Source organism: Xiphophorus hellerii, chromosome 17 (assembly GCF_003331165.1).
Source record: "Xiphophorus hellerii strain 12219 chromosome 17, Xiphophorus_hellerii-4.1, whole genome shotgun sequence".
In the NCBI taxonomy this organism is placed as follows: Eukaryota; Metazoa; Chordata; class Actinopteri; order Cyprinodontiformes; family Poeciliidae; genus Xiphophorus; species Xiphophorus hellerii.
The window spans coordinates 962,559-985,308 of record NC_045688.1 but is presented as its reverse complement, the minus strand read 5'-3'; the positions used below and the strand labels follow the sequence as shown (position 1 = coordinate 985,308).

Genomic DNA, 22,750 nt, shown 5'->3' with positions numbered 1-22,750 from the left:
ATTTCTTGAAAACATGTAGTTTTAAATATTGTTCTGTAACAGAAGTTCAGTGCTGATCAGAGAGCATGCAGCAGTTCATTTGGTACCAACCAGGCAGTCAGTGGCAGTAAGGCTTCAGCAGACCCAGACTCAGACTTCAGCCGGGAAAAGCAGGAAAACAGACAGAGGTCGGAGGTCAGAGGTCGGCGGTGGGTCTGAGTGTATCCGGGTCTACTTGTGAGTCCTCACTAGCACACTGAAGAGGCTTTCCTCCTGCGCTAGGAGGTTGGGACCCGAGTCACTTTCCACCAAGATCCCCGAGGAGAAGACCAGCACCTGCTCCGCGTCCAAGATGGAGGAGACGAGGTGCTGGAGGTCCGATGAAGAGGAGGATGAGGAGAATGAAGAGGAGGAAGCAAAGAGGAGGGGGTCGTTTTGAAACAGGAAGAAGACGAGGGGAAGGAAAATAACGTGACGCAACACAGAAAAAGGAAAGCAGGTAAAAGAGGATGAAGTTTCCAGACAATGTATTCAGTGTGAATGCAGGAAAATGAATTTAGTTTGAAGGAGGAAAAAATCAGGACAAATGCTTAAAGCTTCAGTTTGTAACTTTCATAAAATATATTTTTACATATTTGTTAAAACATGTCGTGGCAGTTTAATAAGACAGATAATATGCGAAAGGATCGATTTAATCTTCGTCAGTGAGCCGTTAGCGCTGTCTGAAAAAAAACTGCACCAAAAACAACCAATCAGGAGGAGGGGCTTAGCGCTGTCAATCACCCTCATGTACTCACCACTAAATGTGTTAACTGTTTATCTGCCTTTATGCTAACTATCCTTAGCATCCATGACAGGTTATGCTGGCTAACAGAGAGCAAAGGGGAGTGATTAACATCACTAAGCCCCGCCTCCTGCCTCTGATTGGTTGTTTCTAGCTAGCACTGGAAGAAAGCAGAAGAGCTTTTTTTTAGATTGTCTCACATACCAAACTGTCACAACATGGTGACAATTTCAACAAATATTCAAAAATATATATTTTTAATAAAAGCTACGTTCTGCAGCTTTAAAGGAAAATGATAAAAAAAGCTGCAGATCTGCATCGATCTCAGCGTTTCGCTACGAAGCGAAGCGACGACTTACTGCGATCGTAACGACGGTTCTGTCTGCGAACGCCGTCATCACGACTTTCTGCAGGATGTTTTCCTGCACAGACGAACAAAAACACAAAACCTGAGCGATAAAAAACAAGTCAGCAGAAAGCATGCAGTAGAAATACATTAGGATGTATGATAATACCATTATTAATGCACAAACATGACTCTTCCAAAATCTGTCCTTAAAGAAAACTGAATTGTGTCACATTAATTTCTGGAAAGAAGAATAAAAAAAAAGGTAAAATTCATTAAACAAACAAAAATAAGTGTTTTTTTCTAACAGTGTAATAAGAAGTTTGGGCATTTTAAAATATATAATTTATTTTTAAAAACATGATTTTCTTTTTCTAAAGTATAGTTTTTAACATAATTTCATTTTAACATTTTATTTTTAAAAATATTTTGATATTGTTTTTTTCTTAAATATTATTTTAAAATATATATATATATACAGTACAGACCAAAAGTTTGGACTCACCTTCTAATTCAATGGGTTTTCTTTATTTTCATGACTATTTATAAGGCAATAAATCCCACTTATTAACCTGACAGGGCAGGTTGACCTATGAAGTGAAAACCATTCCAGGTGACTACCTGTTGAAGCTCATCAAGAAAATGCAGAGTGTGTGCAAAGCAGTAATCACAGCAAAAGGTTGCTACTTTGAAGAAACTAGAATATAAGGGCTATGTTCAGTTGTTTTACACTTTTTTGTTTAGTGCATATTTCCACATGTGTTATTCATAGTTTGATGCCTTCAGTGTGAATCTACAATGTCAATAGTCATGAAAATAAAGGAAACTCATTGAATTAAAAGGTGTGAAAACTTTTGGTCTGTACTGTATATTTACATATATTTTCTTTGTTTTATATATTTTCTTTAATATTTGTTTTTTAAATAATAAAAGTCATTTCTTAAAGGCTGCAAACAGATTTTGAGTTAAACATAAGCTTTATGCTTACGCCCTTTTTTGGTCACATTTATTCCTATTTTTTATGACTAAGTGTCACAGACTGTTTGTGTTTTGTGACTTAATGAAATTTCCTCCATGCTTTGCAGCTCTCTTGATTAATGACAATCATGTCTTTATTCTGGCGTCCAGTTAATTACATTTTAGACTTTGCAACATGACTCCTAACTAATTCCTCAGAAATTTTCCATCATTTTTTCTTTTCTTCTGGTTTTACTGTATTTGTATCATTTGATTTTCTCTGAACTGTTGAAACTGATGTGAAAAATGTCTGAATGTGTTATAAAATCGTCCGTCTGTCCTGGTTTTCATCATGTTGGAGGACGAACCGTCGCCATGTCGATGGACGCCGTGGCTTCATCCATGATGAGGATGCTGCTCTTCCTGACGAAGGCTCTGGCCAGACAGAAGAGCTGCCGCTGCCCGACGCTGAAGTTTTCCCCTCCTTCTGTCACAACGGCGTCTGGACACACAGAAGCAGGTTCACTGCACCTGAAGACACCTGAACGACTGATTAGTTATTAGCAAAAATACCGAGTCCTCCAGGAAGCGATTTAACCAAGTTCTTCAGCTGAGCGATCTCTAGCGCCTCCCACAGGCGGTCGTCAGTGCACATGCGCTCTGGATCCAGATTAAACCTGCAACAGGATTAATTTATAGATTATGATCGAGTAACAAGTGATGACAAGATCTCTGGAGGAAGACAGATATTAAAAAATCTGGTTTTCAGTTTGACACGAGCAAAATAGACGGGAAAAAAATCTGAAATTTTCTAGAAAAAAAAAAATTCAGAGTTTGAAAAGTTCTAATGAGAATAATTTTAAATATTTTATTTTATTTATATAATTAAAAAAATAAATATTTTAGAAAAAACCTGGAAATTTCTGCCTTTCAAAAGCTAAACATTTTCAAGTTTCGAAACTTTAACATTTTCGGCTTCGGAAACCCAGAAATATTTTTCTTTTCTAGGAAACTTTTGACTTTTTATACTTTTTATACTCAGACATTTTCTAGAAAAAACCTGGAAATTTCTAAGTTTGAAAAGTCAAAAATTTTCTAGAAAAAAATCAAATTTCACGATTAATCTTAGAAATAATATAGAAAAAAATATGGAAATAAGAAAAAAATTAACTTTAAAACGTAAAGATTTTTTGACTCCAAGTTGCAAAAGTGAAAAATTTTTGACTTTTGAAACTCATAAATTTTCTAATTTATTTTTTAGAAAAATCTGTTGTTTTTTTTCTAGCAACTTTTTTTTGACTTTACAAGCTCCAACTTTTTTCTTTTTTTTTAGAAAAAACTTGAAAATTTCTGAGTTTCAAAAGTTATCTTCTAGAAAATTTCTGGCATTAATCTCAACATCTGTGAGGTTTCCAGCAGATTTGACTCCTTATAATGGCCTTATTCTGCCGTTGTGTCTTAACTGTGACTCTTCATGTTCCTACTGAGTCAGAGATTCTCACCGTCTGAATATTTGCTATGCGAAGGGAGTCAGTGAAGCAGTTACTGTCGACCATTCACCTCGGCCTGCGCCGTCTCTCACAGCGTTATCTGAAGCAGCGTAACTGTCCAAACAAACACCACATGCTCCGTCTTTTTCAACAAACAGAGTCGGTGCGATTATCTCGTAGCACAAACACGAGGAGAAGAGGAGGACGGAGTCGGGGCGTCCTTCGTCTTCAGTGACCTCCTCCGTTTGTGACGTCTGCGACAAAGTCGGATTGTTTCAGTCGGAGTTCCTGCTGCGTTTCAAACCTGCAGCTGGAGCCGCCGCCAGCTGAACTATTCTCCTTCTTCAGAAAATTAACACATGCATTTGAAAGCATGTAGTTTTGTTTCTGCTTTTTTTGGTGTAAACTTATATTTTTGAACTTGAATAAAATAATGCCCATATTTAGACTCACTAACATAAGGTGGAAATGTAAGAAATGTTGCAGTTTTGGTCCCAGTCAAACCAAATCTGCCGGAGGGAAAACAGCCCATTTCCCCATCAGAACCATTTTCTGGGCTAAATTTCTGTAATAGTGACTGTATTTTCTGTAGCTCAAAATATAAAATCTGTCTGGTGCTGGACTGAACTTTTGTGATTAAGCAACAAAAAACTCTTGAATCTGTTGTTCAAAACCACATTAGGAGATTACAAGGTCTGGCAAATTATTATTTATGATTATTATCTGACTGGAAATCACAACATGGATCCAGTTTTAATCAGAGTTTTGTCAATTCTGAACGAATGAATCGTCTCTGGTTTCAGTTATTTTAAATAACTTCTTCAGGTTTCAGAGTAAAACAGGCGTCTGTTAGAAAAGAAGAAAAACTCCAGGTTTCCATCCAGGGATCAATGAAACACTTAAAAAAACAAAAACAAGCATTTACTGGTTTTAACTTTCATCTTTGCACTAAAGATTTGAGAATCAGGAGAAACTGAAAACATAAACTTGTGTTGCTTTACGAGGAAGACAAATATAAAAACAGGAAGAGGAAGCTGTAGAGTCCTGATGAGTCCAGTGGGACGGCGCGGGTCAGCAGTGTGTGTTTGTGTACCTTATGGAGCCGCTGAACAGAACCGGATCCTGCAGGATGATGGAGAGTCGAGACCGGAGCGTCTGCAGGGGAAGCTTACAGATGTCGATCCCGTCGATGACGATCCGCCCTGCAGAACCAGTCCAGGTACAAATCATGTCATCCCTGTTTGTTTTAGTTACAGGCTGGTTCAGCTTAATGGCCGTCTATTTCTAGAGACCGCTGGCAACCGGGCTTCGCTCCAGTGCCAGGTTTGAGATGGTTTATAGCTCTGGTTAGTGCACCGTAACGCTAACGCTGCTTCTTCCCTGTCCAAGGTTTGCTTACAAATGTCTGAGGATAAGGAAGAGTTTTTAACTCACTATATAAATTTTAACGTAATTAATCACGTTTTCCAAGTGGAACCATTTTATTGGTGTGTTTCTGGTACACCCATAAATCTGGCGCACACGGGACGAAACCGCTTCTCTCTCCCTCCCACTGGGTTTTCATTTCTGCTTTAAACCATCTGATTGGATGCTGGAAAAGACGATTGTTGTGTTGAAGTTGTGCTAAAAGGAGTTAGCTTATCAGCGAAGCTATGCTAGCCTAAAACACCATCACAATGCTAACCATGTAGCTAATGCTAATGTTAGCATCCACATTTCTAAAGAAGCTCCATGAATGATCAGGGCTTCAATCTGATGGTTTAATAAAACATTAAAAACTTCTAATATCTTTGTTGTTCAGCTCATTTGTCTTAAATTAATAATTTAATTAATAAATTAGCAGCAAAAATTGATTTTGAATTGAAACATTTGATTATTTTGTCAACAAATAGTTGAATTTATTACAGATCTTTTAATCACTTTTAATCAAGTTCCACCTCTACTTTTTTATCTGAACTGTATTTTCCTACGGTACCTAGAATCGCCGTCTGCAACCTCTGTAAGCGAAAAGAGACGTTTTCATCAAACAAATAAAACTTTATTAGCTCCAGAAATGTTGACAAAAGACTGCTTATAATTTATGATTAATATCTAATATAGAAATATTGTTAGTATTTTAAAAACCGTCATTTTATAAATTCAAAGAAAAATGAAACTTTTGTGCATAAAATTATTTTGTATAAAATATAATACAAAAATATTTGTTACGTACAAAGTTTATATATTTATAATTAATGTAAAAATTCTTGTTTAGGAACAAAATTTCAAAATGAGTGAAAACAAAAAACTAAAAAACATTTTTGATTGTTTAGAGTCATTATTTTGTGCAATTATTCCATCCTAAAAGTGCTAAAACCTGCATTTGTTGTAATATTTTTATTTAAATATATTATTTTGTTATTTATTACTTGCAGGTTGTATAAATCTAGTGAAACTTGTTAGCTTAGCTGTGGCGCTAAGTCAGTTTCTACTGAGCGTATTAGTAAATATTATGAGGTATATTTAGTGTTTAAAGTATTAAAATATGTATTTGTAAGTGTTTTAGAGGAAGTCTAAAGTATTTGTGGATTGCAGTGAATCAAGTACAGCTGTGTCCAAAGTTTAAAATTCTTCATATTTTAGTTTGAATTATGTTCTTAGAATAGTTTTCTTATTATAGAACCTAAGAATAGATGCTTTAGGACTTTTCTACTTTAATATAAACATAACTGAGTTTTTTTTCTGCATGAAATCTGAAATATTTTCTCAGTTTTTAATGCAAACCTACAGAACGCCAGCAGTTGAGTCAGAGCAGCAGCCAGTTTTATTTCACTGCTTTATAAGGAAGCGCCGCTGACACAAAGCTCTTAATTTACAGTGTGATTAAATAACCGCCCAGATGTATGTGCGTATGGAAAAAGTGTTGGTGTAATCTTTGAGAAAGCTGCCAGGGAGCGTCCATCATCCCTCAGAGCGAGAACAGAGAAAGCTACAGCTGGCTGCAGGGCTTTATCGCCGCTGTCCTGCTGAATTATGACCCGCGATTCTGTTTTGGTTCTGTTTTAATCCTCCACTTCAGATCGTAAAAACCCAGCAGACACAAAGAGCAGAAAGGAGGAGCGGCAGGACTGTTTACAGAGAGCTGAGCAGCAGACTGAAACAGTTTGTGTCGCGTAAACAGGAGCCGCGATCGGACACCGAGGATAAAACATGGTTAAATATGAGGCGGCCATGTTTGATGGAACAATGCAGGAATTATTTCACTGAACTAGACGCTCAGTTGGACAAGATCAGTCAGAAAAACTTTATAAAATCGACTAAAAACTGACGTTTGCATCAATATATTTAGATCTAAATGTGTATTTTGTTTCTTTAAATTTATGTAATTATGCAGCAAATTGACTTCAAGTTATAAACTCAGGCACTGCAAAAACACAAAATTATAGCAAGTATATTTAGTCTTGTTCTCGTGAAAATATCTTATTACACTTGAAAAAAGACAAAACTAACTCAAGTAACTTATCAGTAAGATATGGAAGCTGGTTTTGAGTAAATAATTCCTTACTATTGATGAGAAATTGGCAGATAAGTTTATTCACAACAAGACAATTTCCTCAAGTTTGTAGTGAAATAATCGGATGTTTTACATCAATATTAAGGAATTATTGACTTAAAGCAGGTTTCTCCATCGTGCTGATGACCTGCCTTCGAGTTAGTTCAAGTGAACTAAGATATTTGCACGAAAACGAGACTAAAAACACTTGGTAAGACTTTTTCAGTGTGTTGGTGAGTCAAGGTTTAGATTTCTGTGGGCATCTGCATAGAAATGCAATGAATCAATTCATCACATGATATATTAAAACAAACTCAATAATTTTCTGATTTATTGTTTTTTTCTTTCTTCTAAAAACTGAATAATAAACGTTTTTAATCTGCTGCTCCTTTTTTTGAAGGACAGTTTTGTTTACATGAACTTCATAATTAATTTTATTTGTTGTTTTGTTTATTTATTTTGGATATTTAACACATTTTCCAGTTCCAGTGTTTAAATGTTCATTAAAATGTAAAGTTTAATGATCTTTGAGAATGTTTTTATTATCATTATACGTCTTCATATGGTTTCAAAGTTACAATATTATCTTTTATCCAGTTGCATGGTTTCTATTGTCACTTATTGTAAACAATATTGATTTCTGCACATATTTTTGAAATAATCATTTATCAATGAAGCATAAAGGATGGAGGAAGAGTCAATAATATAAAAAACCCACCTTCAAAAATATCCACCATGTTGAAAAAGGCGAGAGACAGAGAGGACTTCCCGCTGCCGGTGCGGCCGCAGATTCCCACCTGGGGAGGAAGAGGAGCGAGAATCAATAACCTTCATCTCACTTCGCGCCGCCACGAGACAAAACTCACCTGAGTGCCAACCGGCTGCAGGAGACATGATGACGCTGCGCAGTTTACAGCTTTAACAACCAGAATCATTCAGAGTCCGGTTGGCGATTTGGAAATATTTCCACAAACTTTAATGAATTTTAATGGGATTTTATGTCAGAAATAAAAAAGCTACCCAAAAGTAATGGAGTTCTGCTGGGGTTGCTAGGCAACGGGCCGGGCTCCGCTGGGGTTGCTAGGTAACAGAGCAGTGTGACTCAACATTTCAAAGGTTTTTGAAATGGATCATTTTTCAGACACCAAAAAACAGATTGGTGGGTTTTTATGATTTTAGAAGCAGTTTAAACCAAAAGAACAAAAACGTCCAAAATGTGAATTTTGAATAATAGATCCTCTTCCAGGTTTTTATTAAATTGCAGCTCCATAGAAACATTTAATAATCCTTTTGATCTAATTTACTGTCAAAAATTAAATGCCAAAGCCGACAGAAAGCTGAATGTGTGAATTACCAGCTATGCAGAAATCTGTCACTTCTATGCAACTTTTAGCCTCAGTTGTTTGTGAACGTAGCCTGGAAATAACTTCTAGTTTTATTAACAGTCAGTCGGGGGTCACAGCAGCTCCTGCGACCCTTCGCAGCATCGCGTTAATTACCTTCTGGCCCGGCTTGATGTAGGCGTTGACGTGCTTCAGCACGGGCTTGAGCATGGGGTCGTAGCGCACACACAGGTCGTGGATCTTTATCTCACCGTCACGAGGCCAGTTCTCAGGGACCTGAGAGGCGTCTGCAGCCAGAGGACAAGAAACACTCAGGATTTTACTATCTGCATGTCTGAGATCACAGCAGTGAGGAAACAAGACCACAAACCGCTGCCAGCGGCTCTGCACTGCAAAAACACAACATCTAACAGAGCATCTTTTATCTACATTTAAATACAAATATCTTAATACACTTTAAATAAGATAAAACTCATTTATAAGTAACTTTTCAACAAGATATGAGCCTGTTTTATGTAGAAATTCCTTAATATTCATTTAAAAAGTAGGGCTGAAATGATTAATCGTTTTAATTGTGATTAATCGGTCAATGAAATAATCAACTAATTTAGTTGTTAATCACTAATAGATTCAAAAAGAGGCTATTTACTAAAATAACAACATATATAAAGCAGTAATTACAATAAATATAAATATTTTGTATTTAAGATAAAAACTTCAAGATTCAAATTTATTAAAGGAATGCTGTTATTGCAGTTTAGGCAATAAAATGTTTATTTTAGTATTTAAAAAAGGAATTGAAGCATTTGTTTATATTCATATTTTCTTTCTAATTTTATATAAATAATATTTAAGTGGTTAAATGAAAAACCTGCAGAATGAGCCATTTTTCTTCATTCGATTAATCGTCAGAAAAATCTATAGAATAATTAGTTGTACAGGAATAAATCTGAGATATTTCCTATCCAGATATCACATCGGTAGATAGCAGAAGTTACCCATCGATCCCTCGTAGTTCTCGGACTCTGTGCCCAGGAAGCTGTTGACTTTCTTCACCGCTGCCATCTGGACCTCCAAGTCGGCCAAGTTCCTCACAACCCAGTTCAGGTAGTTAGTGATCTGCAAAAACACAAACAAAAACTGAACCATGTTTCTCTCATTTTCATAGGTCACAGAGGGCTCTATCCAAGCATGTTAACAGAAAGTTGAGTGGAAGAAAACAGTCAGGATGAACAAGCAAAGAATACCAGCTGCTTTGAGAGTTTTTTGAGACGGTCTATTGAAGTAAACAAAGTATTGAGTGTAAATACTACAGTAGGCCCACAATACTTAATTAAAAATAAATTTTTATTGGTTACAATGAGCCAGAATCATCAAAATAAACAGAAAGTCCAGTGTGTGTGGATGTCCGCATGAGAGACGACGCTCGGTGAACTCACCGTGAGGGCGTAGGTCAGGCCGAGTCCCACCAGGCCTCCGCCGGGCCGACCGGACCAGATGGAGGCGACGGCCACCGTCAGGACGATCACCGCGCCCAGGTAGTCCTGAAACCCAACGGAGAGACGAAGAAGAAAACATCTCCGGGTTTTAACAACGTCTCAGAACCGGCTGGAGTCAACAGTTCACTGAAAAAACATTTTAGTTAACTGGAATGAAGAAAAACGGTAATTAATGGAAAAAAATGTGTGTTTATAAAACAAACTGAATTTATAGAAATACTATCCATTGTTTTCAAGTTTATGAATTTATTTATTAGCCTTTCGAACTGATGTGAACATGATTAACCATCTAATGCATCTTTATGTCTCATTATTCAAAAATGTTTGTCAATAAATGAGACATGAAACTCGTTAAACTTGTTAGTTTTATTAAAGTTTCTGATGTAAGGCGATGCCGTTAGACACGTCCAACTCTTTCATCTGGATGCGTTTAAATTTCCTTATATGTGTCAAAGTTATTATAGTTAATAAAACTAACAAAATAAAAACTGAAATTAATAAAACTTAACAGACATAAATAAAAACGGTAATTAACGTTAACTAACGGGAACGATATTGTGCCTTTATAAAATTAACTAAAACATGATCAACTAAACAGGCTGAAATTGTGTAACATTCTTCATTTTCCTGTTTATTAATCTATTTATTAGCCTTTCAAAATGATGTGAAATGCATTTTTTCTCCAAACAAAGTTGTTTACGTCAACTGTCTGCAAATTACGTCTCTCCTTTCTCCTCCATCTTTGTCCGCAAAATGGCGTCGACGAAAGTTGGGAGAAAATCAGATCTTCTGTTAAATATTTATTACCCCGTTGATGTAAACATAATCACAATACTTTCTAAACTCTGCACCTAAAAATTACTCAAACTATATAATTAAACAATATTTAATTACAAAAAATGAGCAAAAACACTATTTAAATGAAACTAAGCTACAGTGAAACCCAGAGCTGTTCTACGGCTGGTTCGGTCGGTTCCTCACCGTTCGGACCTCCAGCCAGCGGTTGGCAGCAGACAGAAACAGGTAGGCGGTGTTGTTGGTGTCCGTCAGCTCCAACATGCGCTGCTTGAACCTCGCCTCGTGTCTGAAACAGAAATCTGAGTTTTAAAATGTAAACAGGAAGCAGGAACAAAACCAGTCAGCCATGTTGTCTGGAAAAGATGTTTTTCTACCACAGAGACCAGCGATAATAATGGGAACGATCCCCTGATTTACTGGTTCTGAAAGATGTTTACTCGTGTGTGAGTTTGTGCCGAGCGTTGGTGTGTTAGTGGGAAGGAGAAATCCTCCGGGACAGAAACCGTGAGAGCAGCTTAAAGCTGGACAGCAGCGCCGATGGGAAAGAGACGAGAGACAGAAATACAAGCAGAACACAAAGAACGAGCTGCTCTGCTGCTGGAGCTTCATAAAACGACCTGCAAGTCCTGCTGGGCGGCCATGTTCCCGGCCAACATGGCGTACCTGAACGCTCTGATGGTGGTGAGGCCTTCGGCGGTCTCAGAGAAGTGGCAGAGCAGAGGCAGCTGGGTGGAGTCATCCAGGTCCTGCAGGTCCCTGTCAAAGTAAACAAACATCTCAGGGGGACGAACAAAACTTTATGTGGCTCTGAGACGCCAGAAGGCTGTTAGCTAGCACTTAGCACTTAGCTTGCTAGCTAACAGCATCCGATAAGTAACGCCATTGTTTCCACAGAGAATCCTGATTTACTGCATTTTAACCATGTCTAATCAAAATAAAAGTTATTTTATTATATCTATGAACATTTTTGAGATGAAACTGTTTTGTTAGCTAACTCCCTAAACAGTTTAAACTTTGCTCTGCAGACTCACTTGGAGGCGACTCTGAAATATTTCTGAATGAAGTAGAAGGCGACGGCGAGGGGCACCAAGGCGACGAGGAAAGCCGGAGTGATGGAAGCTATGACCCCGATGGCGGACAGGCAGAGCAGGGTCGACCGCGTCAAAGACTCCAGCGTCGGAGGAATGTGCTGAAAAAAACAACCAAATACATCCGTAAATCTACAACAAGGCAGTCAATAGCTACAACTCTTCACTCCAGAAGAATATTTTTCTCCGTTTACCTGGTCGATGATGTTGGTGTCAGCAGAAAATCTGTTAAGGATCTGCCCCAAAGGAGTGACGTCAAAAAACCTGAGAAAAATCACCAGGAAGGTTTAAAAATAATAAAAAGTAAAACACATCTCTGTCTGCTAAACTGGGGTTATCGTTTTTATAGCTTCTACAAAACAGCCATGATGAATAAAATATGGATTTTCTTAAACAAAAACTACCCCTTAATATCAACATGAATACTGACTTCTACTAAATGACTGACTGCATAAATATTTACTCCTTTTAAAGTGACCCAATTCAACCGAGGTCCAGTCAGTTGGTGCTTCCCGTCTCACAATGCAGTTTCTCTAATTTATTATTTTGTGTTAAATATTTTTATTTAATTGTTAGTGTTATAGAAACCAGTTTTCACTTTGACGTTAAACTTTTTTCCCCCTAATTTTCCATTTTGCAAAAAAAAATTATTGATTATAAATTATTAGTGACAGAAATAAAAAGTTAAAATTATTCAAAAGGTTGAATACCGTATGTTGTCAGAAAAATGGACTCCACTCATTTATAAGTAGCCTTAGCATTCACGAGAGCTAGCTGCAGCGTAGCATAGCCTGTGATCACACTGAGGTGATTGACAACGCTAAGACCCGCCTCCTGGCTCTGATTGGTTGTTTATAGTTAACACTAGGAGAGAGCAGAGGAGCCTGAACTTTTCACAGATTATCTGACTCAAACTGTCACAACATATTGACAGTTTCAACAAATCTGAGCAGATTTTGGGAGCTTTGGGTCCCAAAATGTTCCGACTTGTCTGCAGAACTGGACCTGGTTTACCTGATGGGGGCGTGGATGATCTTGTTGAGCAGGTTGTGATGCAGGTTGGTGGCAGCAGAAAGACCCAGAAACTCCACAGAGAGGGAGGTGATGAGGCACAAGGTGATCCCCGCCGCGCAGAGGACGAAAAACACGTGCAGGTAGTACACGTCATGCTGCAGGTCATCAAAACACAAAACAGAGCAAAAATTCATATCAATAATTAAAGCAAATACTGACATGAACAGTCAAACTCATTAATGAAGGATACAGGTAATAAAGACAGATAAATTCTCCCAGAAATGATCACAATAATAATGTTGTTTCAAAACCATTTTTGAGTAATATAATAATAATAATGGTATAATAATGCAAGAACACATTCTCAAAGATCAATAAATTTAAATTCTAATAAACATTTAACATTAACTGGAATACATTTTAAATATTAAAATAAATAAAACAACAAATCAAGTGAATTCTGAATTTATCCTTCAAAAACGTCTGAAACTGAAGATTTTAATCATCCAGTTTTTGGTAGAAAGAAAAAAACAATAACTGATACAAATGTAGATGTAATTTATCATGTGATTAATTGATTTATTGTTTATGGAAACAGGCCTGAAGGGAAATAGATATTTATGTTCCTTAGATCTGCATTCAGCACTGAAAATACATTTATTTTGATTTTTTATACTAGGCAATTTAAATACGTTTTATTCATAAATATTCTGATCACACTAGAGGTGACTCTTTATGTCAATGCTTCACACCTTAAAATCCAAATATTTTATATTGTTGTTGTACGTGGAAAAAAGATATTAATAAAGTACAGCTGTAGCGCTTTATTAATTATTAAGCTAAAACAAATGTAACCTCGGATTGAGGAGAAATATCAGTGGAGTTTATGGAGCTGGTCCCATTCTGCAGGAACGCTGCCGTCTGATTGGCTGCGGTCCAGTTCTGGAGGTTTTCTGCCGTCTGATTGGTGGACGTCCAGAGAGCCAGGCAGTAGTCAATGGCAACGATGACCGAGTGCTTCAGCAGCTTGGAGGAAACCATGAGGAAGACCATGAAGAAGCCTCCAGAGGAGAGGTAGCAGCCGCACATCTGGAGACACGGAGCACAGAACCAAGAGACAGACATGCTCACAAGTCATCTTCTACAAGTCCAAGTCAATTCCCAAGTATTTAAGGGACAAGTTCAAAAAAAGTCCCAGGTCTTACTCCAGTTTCAAGTCTTCATAGGTCAGGTCCTGAGACTTGGACTTGTCTCACAAGGACTTGTCCAAATTAAATCTCATGTTTTTCATGTTCCAAGTCTGTAAGAGACTAGTCAGAGTCAAGTCCCAAGTCTTTAAGGGTCAAGTCCAAGTTAAGGCAAAGGCAAATTTATTTGTGTGTCATAATTTGTGTACAAAACAATTCAAAGCACTTTACAGAAAAATCAAGAGACTGAGTGTGAAAACATAAATTAAAGCTCCAAGTCCAAGTCAATTCTGACATCTTTTATTTTTACGACTCGAGTCCGAGTCTCCAACTGGTTACCTTCCACGGGATCTTGGACCGTCTGCTGGTTGTGGTGGAGAAATTATCGTCGTCTTCTTCCTCCACTTCCTCCTCTGGAATAAGAACGATCTGATTTAGTGAAAAAGCTCAAAGCAGCAGAAGAAGAGAAAGTTTCCATCAGCCGCCATCAGGTTTCCATCACCTTCGTCCTCATCGTCCATCTGGTTCTTTGGTTCTCTGGAGTAGAACGCTCTGCGCAGCGTCTTCCTCTCCAGAGTCGTCTGACTGTCCTGCTGAATATCCTGCAGATTCAGCAGATTAAAGTCACAACCTGTCCCAGGCAGGGCCGAACAAAGCATTTTTGGGGCCCTAAGCAGGTTTTTATTTGGGGGCCCCCTTACCAACATGCTAACACCATTAGCTTTATCAGCTACGCTACACCTGCTATCTTTAGCATTATTAGTAATTAGCTTACGCCATACCAGGTTATTATGGATATTGATTCTAAACTTACATATGTTGCAAACTAAACAAAATATTTGGATTTTGAAATATAGAGTCTTATGTTTAATCTTATATTTCCTCAACAACTATAATTTGTTCTCACATGCGTAACAGCATCTAGTTTGTTTTATTCACTGTTACTTTAAATATATATTTTATCATGTTAGCTTGGTGCTCTTGGGCCCCCTGGTGGTGTGGAGGCCTGGCCCTGATCCCAGGTCATGTGGAGTGTAAATATCTGGAGGTGAAACGGTGATCTACCTTCTCCAGCTCCTGGTCCTGCCTGTTCATCAGAGTTTTCCAGTGATCGTAAAGCTGTGTGTCGTGAGTCTGAATGTCCTTCAGGGTTCCCTCTCTGAGGACCGAGCCGTCCTTCATCGCTATGATCTGGACACAGAACGTCAACAACGTAAAGCTACGGATCTATAGAGCTGCAGGACAGAACGACTCACATTTGGTCACCAACCCAGCGCCGCCGTGGTTAGCAGCTTCGCTTTGATTGGTTTCCTCCAGACATCGTGGTCAAACATCTGTACGTTCTGCCAAACGATGCTGCAGGCCTTCTGGAGCTTTGCTAACGTAAAACTACCGACTTTTTCATGGCAGTCCAATTCGACCAATTCCGATCTTTTCACTTGGGTTGGACATTATCGTATCGTTTATCATTTATCGTGATGAGAAGTAAAAGTAAAAGTAAAAAGTGCAGCATAGTAAAAATACTACTAAAAGTATTTCTTTTCAAAAACATTACTACCAAACTCTGTTTATTACTTATTGCAACAGCAATACATACATTATGTACATATTTGTTCCTTTTATTTTACCTTTTTGTTGCCTCTAAAGTTGATTTATTCATTCATAATGTCTGCATGCTGCTGATGTGTGAAGCTAAAGTCAAATTATTTGTTTCTGCAAACAATGTTGGCCAATAAAGATGATTTTTATTCTGATTATATAAATTATAGAGGACTTTAAGTCTTATAACCCTTCACAGATTGGTGGACAGACATATTAACTTCTTTAAAGTTCATTACTGATATTTTACATATGTGTTTTCTACCTTGGCTTTGTTATTGCTAATTAAATCACAATAATGTGGAACCTTTCACCTGTTTTTTTTAGCTTCATGGTGACTTTAGCATCACAGCTCAGTTTTGGATTTGGGAGTCTCACCCAGTCTGCGTGTATGAGGTACTGCAGCTTGTGGGTGACGAGGACCACGGTTCGCTTATCATCCTGCAGAAACTTCAGGATTCCCTCCTGCATCAGGTGATCGCTCAGGTGGATGTCCAGCGCTGAAAACGGATCGTCCTGTTTCACGTGAAAACCACGAACGCATCACAAACCAGATCGCAATCAGAAATCCTCAGAGAAAAAAACCCAACAGCAGCAGAGAGCGGGAATGTTTCAACGCCTTTCCTGAGCTTTAAGTTTACACGGGGTGTGAGTTATTTTCACTCTGCGTCTGGCGCCCGACTCTGTTTGGATAATTAAAAATTCAGCCACACCAGAAAGTGTCTGCCAAATGGTGATCAGCATCGGAAACGCTTTCCACATGATGCTGAGAGCGCCTGACGTCAGATCAGATACGTTGTGTCATATTCAGACGACGTCAAGGAAAACACTGAGCACTGCAGACGTTACAACGAGGGCGAAACGCCAAGACCGAGATGGGAGTTAATGTGGAATATCTGCCTGATAAGAATTTAAACCAACAGGAAATTATACAATTCAATTAGCAGATTCACATGTGAATTCTTGTTCGTCTCATTTAAGAAACTCACAGCATCCAAAAGGAGCCAAAGTGGATTCACTCACTGATGTTAAAATGCACAATGTTTGTGACCAATAGGAAACAGTCTAGCTACCATTGTGACCTTTAACCTGTGTAACTTAAATTAAATTAAAATAACGAGACTTCATAAATGTATAAAATGTATTATTTGGTTTAACATTTTTTCTGTTACATCGTAGATTCAGGTCTGGATTCTGGATGAACCGATCTGAAACTTTAATCTGCTTCTGGTGAAGCTAATGGTGTTAGCTCTAGCTAATGGTGTTAGCTCTAGCTAATGGTGTTAGCTCTAGCTAATGGTTCCATGTCTTGCTAATGGTGTTAGCTCTAGCTAATGGTGTTAGCTCTAGCTAATGGTTTCAGGTTCTGCAAATGGTATTAGCTCTTTCTAATCATTATATATGTGGCTAATTGTGTTAGCTCAGGCTAATAGCGTTAGCCTGAGCTAATTTAGTTAACAGTAAATTAGCCGATTACTTTAGTTGGTGTGAACAGATATCTAGTGTATAACTGCACATAAAGACTTTGACGCAGAAGATGTATGTTTTATGCTAAACGTGCTAAATATGAATTGTTCCTCCATTTTACGTATTTTGTGCATTTCAGGGAAATGGTAACTTACCAAAAAGACAATATTGGTGTTTTGGTACAAAGCCCTGGCCACACAGATTCTCTGCCTCTGACCCCCACTCAGGTTGATCCCCTGAAACACAGACATCACAAAACATCAGGACAGACTCCGGCATTACTCCACGACATGACAGTAAATATTTATTACTTTAGTAATAGATTACAGAGACTAACCCTCTCCCCAATCTCAGTCTGATCTCCAAAAGGCAGCAGGTCGATGTCCGGCTGAAGGGAGCACGCGTCGATCACAGCTTTGTACCTAAATAAGACCCAGACCCAGAACAGCAGTCAGAGTCAAGACAGAATCGGTAAAAAACCTGGAGCTGCTTGTGCTTGGAAAGGCCGACCCGACAGTTTGCTGCTTAGAACTCCAGTTTCTAACTCCAGCTGTTTTCATTAAGCAAGATTTCCTCTAACGTAGTAGAATGGTGCGTTACAAAGACTTAAAGTTGGAAATGTCCATTCATTAACAGAATTTGTTGGTTTCCAGTTAGTTCTTGCTAATGATGTTAGCTCCAGCTGCAGGATTAATGGTTTCAGATGCTGCTACTGGTGTTAGCACTTGCTAATGTTTTTAGTTCCTGCTAATGGTCTTAGCTCTTGCTAACTCGTCAGCTTGTGCTAATAGATTTAGTTTCTACTATGGTGTTAGCTCCTGCTAATGTTGTTAGCTCTAAAAATAAATTCCACAACAAAATGTGGTAGAACTTCGGTAACCTTAAGCTAAACTTAGCGACCCTTGACCTTTTTCCTAAGTTTGCCATACAATGACAAAAAGTATTTTATTTAAATTTTACAAATAAACTGCGGTGATTTGCCAGTCAAAGGAAAACTCAGCGTTACCGTTGCTTGTTGAAGGGACTGCCAAAGGTGATGTTGTCCTCCACCGTGGCGTTAAGCAGCCAAGACTTCTGGGCAGCGTAGGCTACAGAGTTCCTGTTCTTGCTGGAGGCATTATGGGAAATGAACGCAGAAAGACATTAAATGAGAAAAAATATTCTGCCTCCATGAAGCTTCAGAGAGAAGGAATGCTGATGGCGGAAGGACGACAACGTTTGGAAAACGGTCAAACTCCACAACACAAAAAACAATTCACCAGTTATGAGGGATAAAGGCGGAGAATGGAAAGGGTTAAATATGACCTGTGGGGAAAAAATTAAACCAGGACCAGATAAAGCAACTCATAAAAATAAATCACCGTAGCATCTTGCTGGGAGTCTCGACTAAATGCTGCAGAAGGAACAAGAACTCAAGAAGCTCGGTAGTTTATTCTGACACATCATTTGATGCCAGATCGTAAATCTGCAACATTCTGGGGTTTGTTAGAATAAACTTTTCTTCTGAGACTTGAATTATCACAGCTTTAACAGGTATGGAAAATGGAAACAATCAAAACAATCTGGGAACAACAAAAAGATCATAATCTCAGGGTGCAATTACATCAGCCAGGTCTGGTCCGAGTTAATCCAACTCCAATCCGTTTGTTTTAAAAGTTCGGTCCAGTTGGGGCATGCTGTGGTGGCGCAGCGGGTTAGAACGCCCCACGTTTGGAGGCCTTAGTCCTCGACGCGGACGTCGCGGGTTCCACTCCCGGTCCCGATGACCTTTGCCGCATGTCTTCCCCCCTCTCCTCACCCTCCTTCCTGTCTGCCTACTGTCGAAAAAATACGAGCCACTAGCGCCGCAAAAACTCTTCGGAGAAAAAAAAAAAAAAAAATGTTCGGTCCAGTTAGAAGGTGTGACAAATCAGACCAAAAAAATAAATCAAACTCTGATATTCCGACAAACCTTTGGGCCCGGTTCAAGTGAACTCTGGTTCGGTTTGAATCCATATGTGAACACCAAGCGGACCAGAGACCGCTCCAAAAGCAGGAAGTGAACTACAGCGCAAGGCATTCTGGGTAAATACAACCAAAACAAACGAGCTAGCCTAGCGCTAGCAGCAGAAATGGCTCCTGGTCTTTAGCCAAAGACTAAAGAGAAATCCTCCAACACTAAAATCTGACGCCTCCATCTTGTTTCCATCTGGTGAAGAAGGAAGTTGCCCTCAGTGTCTTCAGAGGTTTTTGTGTTGTTTCCTTCAGTGGTTCTTGGTGCAGCGCCCCCACAGGCCAGGAGGGGAACAGGTTGGTTTGGGTCAGAACCACAGCAGCTGGAGGTGGAGCAGACTGGATCAAACTGAGTTCACCAGACTATCAGGTGTAAAAACACCCTTAGAAGCACATTATCAAACTCTTTTTGAATATTATATATAATATTTTCCATACAATCTGTACTTTTTCTGATTTTAAGTTGCAGTACCATCTCTACTGAAGCATAAAAACAGCTACATATGTCAGATATTAGCGTTTTGTTCAGCAGAGCGATGACTCCCAGCTTTAAAAAAACAATCAGACGGCACAAACTGACGGCATTCTCATGGGAAACCAGCAGCAGATTGACAAGATAAAACTCTGCAGACGGCGGTTTCTCCTGAACACACGGACGACGACGACAGCAACTCAGCAGCAGAATCTGCTGGTAGGAAGGGACTGTTCATATTTTTACAGCAAAGAGGCAAAATGTGAACAGTGTAAAACCAGTTTGTCCTGCAACTTTTAGATGTCCAGCATTCCTGAATCAAAAGGGGAAGATTTCATCCTCAGCATAAAGATCTTTGAAGAGATTCAGAAAGACACAAAACACAAAGAAGTGAAACATCTAAAAGTTGTAGAATGCTAACTGAACTTTAGCTACATGTTTCACCTTTTATAAAGATTCACAAATGCAACATAAATAATAAACATGGACAGTATTTTAGTACACTTTATCAAAAAATGAAAGTACTTTTGCACATGCATAGGTGTTCATGAGCAAGTTCAAACCAGCATCCTCTTTTTTTAAGAGGCACAAAAATGATCAAGGTTAGAACGAATGAAGGGAGGAGCAGGAGAGGCGAACGACGGGTCAAACGGGTCACGATCAGAAGAGCTTGTACCTCCCGATGTCCTCCTCAGAGTCCTCTGTCTCTGACCAACTGTCAAAATCAGTATCTTAGTCAGAATTCACCCACGACTCAATTATCCGCCATTGAAAACGTGCAAAAACAGACAAAGCAGCAAACAGAGTCAGAGAAACGCATGGACCTCATCATAAAACAAAAACCTAGCATGTCAAACTGCAGACAGTGATTATGTGTTATTAGATGGCCAGCTGATTATCACATTAACCTTCCCTCCCAGGAAAGAAGAGTAAGTGATACTGTCACTGCCTGTCTGTCTGTGATAATTAGGTTTTGTGGCTTCTTCGATAATGATGTCTCATATTTATGGGCTTCAGGGATTTAAAGCAGCTTTTATTTACTTTAGTTGTGAAGTTTGGAAGCTTGGTAAAGTATGGGTAACTGTTAATAATCATAACATGCTTCATAAAATAGATGAGTAATTTGCTTGTAATTTGCGTATTTGTGCAGATTTTACTTGCTGCAACTTAAATTAAAAGCCTTCCCATCCCAACAGTTAAAGAGATTGAGGATAATTTAGATGCTCTCTTACAGAGAGAGGTAATCTAGCAGAAACCTTGCTTACGTGATAATGTTTCAGGATGAACACACCATGGACAGAAATAAAGTACCTGATATTCCCTTCGTGGGCCATCTCACAATCAGGCAGCCTGATTGGCATGAAGGCAGGAAATAAAGTGAAACCAAAGACACGAAAACAGACAAAAACACAACCAAACATCTGCAGAAATGTTAGTGTGCAGCTCTGGAGCATCAAGATGTTCGTTAGAAACTAGGATAAGAAAACCGTTTTTTAAAGCATCTTTTGAAAATCGCTTGGTCTGCTAAGACAGACCTTAAAGTTTATATCTGTAACTGTGATTAAATTAAATTCTACTTATATGAGTCAACTCAGGGACAGTGCGTCACATTCCCTATAACCTCCACTTTCCTTATTCCTTTAGGTAGAATATCTATTTCTGTGTTGCTTTTTAATATTTTTTGTCTGCATTCCTTCTTTAGCGACATAGCAATAAGGCCTGCTAACATTAGCAGCTAGCTGAACCGGTTAACTAGTCCAAATGAAGTAAAATCAATAACTTTTAGCTCCAAAGCTACTTGTTTATTTAATGCAGCAAAATTGGCAACAAAACACAAACTGCCACATAAAGGTGCAACAAAAAGTGTTGCCCTAATTTATGCTTAATGAACCAATTTGTGAATTACTAAGCGATTTATTCTGTTAAAAAGGCATAAAAGTGGATTCCTGTGTTTGTAAGCCAAGTGCACAACAGTTAGCACACTTTCTGTTAGCAAAGTTAGCATTAGCAGCTAGCCTAATTTGCTTAGCAACCAAAAATGTCCTAAAAACTTTGAAGTTTACTTTCTTCTTCCAGCTCTGTGAAACAATTGAATTTCTCAAATCCTTTAAATTTTTTTTAAAAGTTTTCCACTTTTTGTTTTTAGAAACAAAAAATGCATTAACATTCACAAGCAATTTTCCACTTCATCTTTACTGTGGAAATATATGTTCATACTTCATTTGTTATACTTATAAATGTAGTAAAATATGCCAGAGATAATAACTATATGCATTTCAAAGTTAGCACCACTGGCTAGCTCGCTAAAGCTGTCCTATAAACAGAGGGATAAATGTAGCTTTTTGTTCCCACGCTAAAACTGTTGAACCTTTATGTGAACTTTCCATGGATGATATTTGAAAAGCAGTGAAAGATGCATCAACATAGCAAATGGAGCCACATTTTGGGGGGAAAGCTAGCAGTGGTAGCTAGCCTTGGTTAGCCACCAAAAATTGACTTAAAAACCGGAAACTGTGAAGTGAATTTCAGCTCCAGTTCTTTAAAGCCACCAATTCCACAAATTAATAATAAAAAAATAAAAATTGTTTCTGTTTTTGTTAATTTAAAAATAATTTTAGTAAAATAATGACCTAACAATGAGTAGCTTTCTTCTAATCTTGCATCTGTTAGATGTTGCAAACAAACACTTTCCTTTGCATTTAGGAAAAGTGCTTAGATGTATAAATAAAAGAAATAATGTATTTTTTTTTATGTTCCTGCTTCTGTATGTAAAGCACAAAACATAACAGGAGATACTCTTTATTATTCGCAAAGCTAGCATTAGTGGAGAGCTAGCGAGCTAGCCAAAAAACAAACAGTGAAGAGCAGCTTTTTAAAAATTGCACATTCACTTGTTGAGCTTAATCTGGCTTTTTTAAATACAGTGTTGCAGCAATGCCATTTTCTCTCCCTTAGATATAATCCAAATGTTATTCCGCTGACTTACTTGCTCCAGTAAACTCTTCCATCGATCGCCTGCATCTCGCCCAGCATGGCCAGCAGCAGGGAGGATTTCCCACATCCCACCTGACCCACGATCATCGTTAACTGACCTGCCATGGAAACAAATAAAATATGAGGTGAATGTTTTCATCTAATAAGCAAATTAATGACAGTTACATTAAAGAGCAATATTGTTCTGCTTCCTGTGAGTACTGTAAGCT

General features: G+C 38.3%; 1 protein-coding gene across 9 annotated transcripts in view; it reads right to left on the bottom strand.

Moving 5' to 3' along the window:
* abcc9 (ATP-binding cassette, sub-family C (CFTR/MRP), member 9) overlaps positions 1-22,750 on the bottom strand; it is a 47,034-nt gene that overhangs the window by 3,923 nt on the left and 20,361 nt on the right. For 6 of the 9 annotated variants that reach the window (XR_004342690.1, XR_004342693.1, XR_004342692.1 and 3 more), the window contains 25 exons: positions 22,534-22,639; positions 20,859-20,897; positions 20,224-20,262; positions 18,090-18,191; positions 17,421-17,505; positions 17,239-17,319; positions 15,995-16,132; positions 15,083-15,208; positions 14,520-14,619; positions 14,357-14,430; positions 13,686-13,919; positions 12,831-12,985; positions 12,011-12,080; positions 11,760-11,917; positions 11,392-11,484; positions 10,912-11,014; positions 9,871-9,975; positions 9,430-9,550; positions 8,588-8,718; positions 7,807-7,885; positions 4,650-4,758; positions 2,640-2,743; positions 2,435-2,568; positions 1,123-1,185; positions 91-348 (listed from right to left, as the gene is read on the bottom strand). Coding sequence is in view for 1 of the 9 variants with exons in the window: in XM_032589705.1 (XP_032445596.1) it covers positions 1,123-1,185; positions 2,435-2,568; positions 2,640-2,743; positions 4,650-4,758; positions 7,807-7,885; positions 8,588-8,718; positions 9,430-9,550; positions 9,871-9,975; positions 10,912-11,014; positions 11,392-11,484; positions 11,760-11,917; positions 12,011-12,080; positions 12,831-12,985; positions 13,686-13,919; positions 14,357-14,430; positions 14,520-14,619; positions 15,083-15,208; positions 15,995-16,132; positions 17,239-17,319; positions 17,421-17,505; positions 18,090-18,191; positions 20,224-20,262; positions 20,859-20,897; positions 22,534-22,639 (2,549 nt within the window). In the remaining 8 variants the exon portion in view is untranslated. The remainder of the gene's footprint in view (positions 1-90; positions 349-1,122; positions 1,186-2,434; positions 2,569-2,639; positions 2,744-4,649; positions 4,759-7,806; positions 7,886-8,587; positions 8,719-9,429; positions 9,551-9,870; positions 9,976-10,911; positions 11,015-11,391; positions 11,485-11,759; positions 11,918-12,010; positions 12,081-12,830; positions 12,986-13,685; positions 13,920-14,356; positions 14,431-14,519; positions 14,620-15,082; positions 15,209-15,994; positions 16,133-17,238; positions 17,320-17,420; positions 17,506-18,089; positions 18,192-20,223; positions 20,263-20,858; positions 20,898-22,533; positions 22,640-22,750) is intronic. The other 3 variants (XR_004342694.1, XM_032589705.1, XR_004342695.1) reach the window with 3 other exon arrangements.